Consider the following 4,310-nt stretch of genomic DNA (forward strand, 5'->3'; position numbering starts at 1 on the left):
TTTTGGAAGCATACGCAAATCCTTCCAAAAAAGTTGGTTTTATTGATCTTTTCCTGTTTTCCTTTGTATACTGCTTAATTTGTCTTTGGTTTGGTTTAATCATTAATGAAATGTACATAAAAAAAAAAAAAGAAAAAAAAGAAAAGGGTTTTGGAAGCAGGAAGAAGATAACAACTACAAATGAGGTACGGTAATTCTACATCTATTATGCATATGCAAAATCCTTACATTACATTTACACACGTCCATTGACTATTATTTGTCTAACATTATAAAATTACACGGATTTGATGGGAATAGCCAGGAGGGGCTCAGCCTTATGCAAGGTAATGCCAAACATCTCTCTCATGTCAATATCTTTTGGCTTCATCTCATCTGCCAGCTTCCAGTTAAAGCCGTGGACAAGAGAGGCCAGCATCAAGTGCACCATCCGGTTGGCCATAGGCAATCCAGGGCAAATCCTTCTTCCAGCTCCAAAGGGAATGAGCTCAAAATCTCTCCCTTTGAAGTCAATTTCCTTGTCTAAAAACCTCTCCGGCAGAAACAAATTTGGGTTTTTCCATACGCTTGAATCCCGTCCCATGGCCCATACGTTTACTAGTATTTGTGCATTTTTGGGCACGGTAAAGCCACACATCTCTACATCAACCTCAGCCTTATGGGGAACCAGGAAGGGCGCTGGTGGGTGCAACCTAAAGGTTTCTTTCACTATTGCCTGTAGATAAGGCAAGTTTAAGATGTTTGATTCTTGAACAAGTCCGTCCTTGCCAAGCACTTCTTCAATCTCTTTTCGGGCTTTTGCCATTTTTTTAGGGCTGTGGAGTAACTCTGTCATCGCCCATTCCACTGTGCTTGATGTTGTGTCGGTCCCTGCAGCAAATAAATCCTGACACGTACAAAGTTGTGTGAGAGCTGACTACTTAAGAAAACTTCTCCTCCGAAAATAGAAAAAAAAAAACCTTCTCCTCAAAGAAAGCAGAAGTAATCAATAATTTTGCTGCTAAAGGATAAGGCTCACAGAGAAGGAGTAATGCAACAGTAGTAATAAATAATTTTTGAGGAATGATACAACCCCAACTTGGGCCAACTTTGGGCCAACTTTTTATTTTATTTTTTTATTTAAAATAATAATAAATTAAAAATTAAATTTTTTTTGAATCAATAATTTTTATTTTGGTCATTCTTTTATTTGGTATTTTTGAAAAATAAAAAATAAAAATTGTATTTTTCTTCATAATAATGAACATTTTTTTTAAATGGTCATTATTATGAAGAAAAATACAATTTTTATTTTTTTAAAAAATATCAAATAAAAGAAGGACCAAAATAAAAATTATTGCTTCAGAAACTTTTTTAATTTTTGATTTTGTTATTTTTTAAATTAAAAAATAAGGAAAATTTTTTGAAGCAAAATACAGTTTTTATTTTTAAAAAAAAAACCAAAAAAAAAAAAGAATAACCAAAATAAAAATGATTGCTTCAGAAACTTTTTTAATTTTTAATTTTGGTATTTTTTAAATTAAAAAATAAGACAAAAATTGGCCCAAAATTAGGCAAAATAGTTGTGTCTTTAACAATTTCCATAATTTTCTCACATATTATTGACTTATTGACCTTTTAATTTTCTTTGGACAAAATTCTGCTGGTCCCCCAAATTGTGATGATAACGACTTATGATTGAGAAAGTACTTGGCTTTGTTGGGCAAAATTTTTATTCACTTTATTTACTGCCAGTTTTCATGCACCATTTTTCCAAAAACAATCCAAATCAAAATATTTTAACTTTTTTTCATTTTTTATATTATATCATTCGGTTCTTATTACTATTTAAATAAAAAAATCACCCTAACACAATTTTTTTTTCTTTATTTATACCAAACCATTTTTTTTTCTTCACATCAATCTATATTAACTACAGTATCCAGAAAAAAAAGGCTTTAACAAACAAACCTCTTATCTCAAAAGCTGAAAATATAACTAGCCACCCATGCCAAAATAAATTTATGAATTAAGATTGTCTAAAATTTCTAAGCCATTTAATCAAAGATTTATTTTGGAATGGGTGGCTAGTTATTATATTTTAAGGAATCTTGCATCACTTTTTATTTTCTAAATAAAAATAATTATGATTTTTTTCGCATCAACATTCATTATTATTAAAATATGGATGGACTATATAATAAAATATTAAGATTGTAATGAACTAAAAGTACAAGAATTTATTTATTTATTTATTTTTCGATAGAATACTCTATAAATTATTGAAAGTCTTCATCCTTATAAAGTTTATAACTTATAGGGAAATCATATATAAAATCATTAGGTAAACGCGCTTTTATTAAAAACTCATTTGAGTATTTTTTTTTTGAAATTTAGTCCCTAGGTCACTCGAAACTACTAGAAAACTCCCTACCGTTAATTTTTATTAACTTTCGTTAGTCCACTCAAAACTCACCGTTTTATTTTATTAAAATATTATTTTTTTTATTAATTTAATTTAAAAAATTAAATCTTAAAAAAAAATAAAAAATTGAAGGGTGGTGCCACCCCTGGCCACCCCCCCCAACCCCTATGGGGTGGCCTGCGGGCCACCCCAAACCACCCATGGGGTGGCTCGCGGCCACCCCATGGGTGGAGGGGTGGCTTGCGGGCCACCCCAAACCCCCAAGGGGGTGGGTGGAAAGGGGTGGCTCGAGCCACCCCAAGAGTGGGCCGCCCACCCCTGGGGTGGCTTGCGGCCACCCCATAGGGATTGAGGGGGGTGGCCAGGGTTGGCACTTCAATTTTTTTTTTTTTTTTTTTTTTTTTAAAGATTTAATTTTTAAAATTAAATTAATAAAAAAAAAAAATTTTAATTAGTTTTTTAGTAGTTTCGAGTGACCCAGAGACTAAATTTTCAAAAAAAAAATACTCAAAGAATTTTTAATAAAAGCGCCTTTATCTAAGAATTTTATATTTGATTTCCCTAACTTATATAATGATCAAAATATGACTGAAAAGGAAAATTCACCTGAAGCAAATGTTTCATATGATCGCAACTCAATTCTGCATCATCTTCTTCAATGAGATAGAGGAGGGAGTCAAGCACATCGCTGGTTGGCTTAGAACCCAAGGAAGATGCTCTTGATTGTAATCGTTTATCGATTATACCATCAAGAACAACAAAAAAATTTCTGAAATAAACATTCATCCTTCGGCGTGCACCTTGTGGGTCAACTAAACGAAGTGCTGGGAAATAGTCTACAATATTCGGCCTTCCAGCTTCTTCCATGGTTCCCACTACGAGATCCAGGAACTCTTGGGACGCATCTGAACAATACTCTGCTAAGTCCGTGGAGAAAAATGTGTTGGATATGGCATTAAGGACCGTTGTGAAGGCTGCTCGACCAATATCTACCGCTTCACCACTATTACAATTTTCCTTAACGTGGTCTACTAGTTGTTGCACCTTTTTACATCGAATGGCTTCAGTGGAATGGAGCCGTTGTGGAACGAATATTTGCTGGGCAGAAACTTTCCTGAGGCTTCTCCACTGAGCCGATGCGGGCAGCCACGTCATTGAAAATTTGTGGTGGTCGAATGCTCGGGCAGTGTCCGGGATGGTTCGGCTGGAGAAGGCCTGGTCGTGTTTTTGAAGTGCTTCTTTGGCCAAGTCTGGAGAGGAAATGACTATGGTTGTCCTGCGCCCGAGCTTGAGAGTCATAAGGGGTCCATAAGTTTTTGAGAGCTTGGCAGCAGCTTGATGAGGTTGGTTGCCAAGCTGAAAGATGTTTCCGATGATCGGAAAAGGTCTGGGGCCTGGTGGGAGTCTGGGTGAGCCAGAGTTCCGGCGTGCTAGACCGGAGGTGATCAGATGAATGATTGCCCACCAAAAGGAAAGTGCCAGAACAAATGCTAGGTACTCCATTCACTATTGGGAGTTGTTTGGCTTTGGATAAGAAAGCAATATTTGGCTTTGCATAAGAAAGCAATATTGGGAGTTGTTTGCAGCTTGATCAAAAGTGAGATGTTATATATATATATATATAGAGAGAGAGGATGAGATGAGGAATCTGCGCTAGTAATGGATACGAAATGGCTGGTAATGTGGTCTCGCTCCAGGTTCCCCACTTTTGCTTAAAAAAAACAAAAAAACAAATTAGGCTGAAGAAAACACAAAAAAAAAATTATACGGAATTATACGGTCCTCCCATCCCACCCCCCCCCCCCCCAGAAAAAGGCGGTCGCCAAAAAATAATTTTAGGTCTTCATAAAAGTCCCGATACCCCCTTCTCTTCCTCAGTTCCCCCTAGTCCCCTTAACCTCTTTGC

The 4,310-nt window shown here is 35.8% G+C and overlaps 1 protein-coding gene across 1 annotated transcript; it reads right to left on the minus strand.

Annotated features, from left to right (window-relative positions):
• Positions 1-277: 277 nt before the first annotated feature.
• Positions 278-3,907, minus strand: LOC132188225 (cytochrome P450 76T24-like). The gene is made up of 2 exons (XM_059602634.2): positions 3,011-3,907; positions 278-886 (listed from the first exon to the last, which is right to left on the minus strand). Exons 1-2 carry the CDS (start codon positions 3,905-3,907, stop codon positions 278-280), a joined length of 1,506 nt encoding a protein of 501 aa, XP_059458617.2.
• Between the last annotated feature and the right edge of the window lie 403 nt (positions 3,908-4,310).

This window comes from Corylus avellana, chromosome 6, assembly GCF_965113065.1.
Source record: "Corylus avellana chromosome 6, dhCorAvel1.hap1.2, whole genome shotgun sequence".
Taxonomy (NCBI): Eukaryota; Viridiplantae; Streptophyta; class Magnoliopsida; order Fagales; family Betulaceae; genus Corylus; species Corylus avellana.

Excerpts from the sequence above, each read along its gene's own strand:
- LOC132188225 (XM_059602634.2), bottom strand. The coding sequence starts at position 3,907 with ATGGAGTACCTAGCATTTGTTCTGGCACTTTCCTTTTGGTGGGCAATC. Across the intron at positions 887-3,010 it reads ATATGAAACATTTGCTTCAG|GATTTATTTGCTGCAGGGAC; the intron begins GTGAATTTTCCT and ends TGTACGTGTCAG.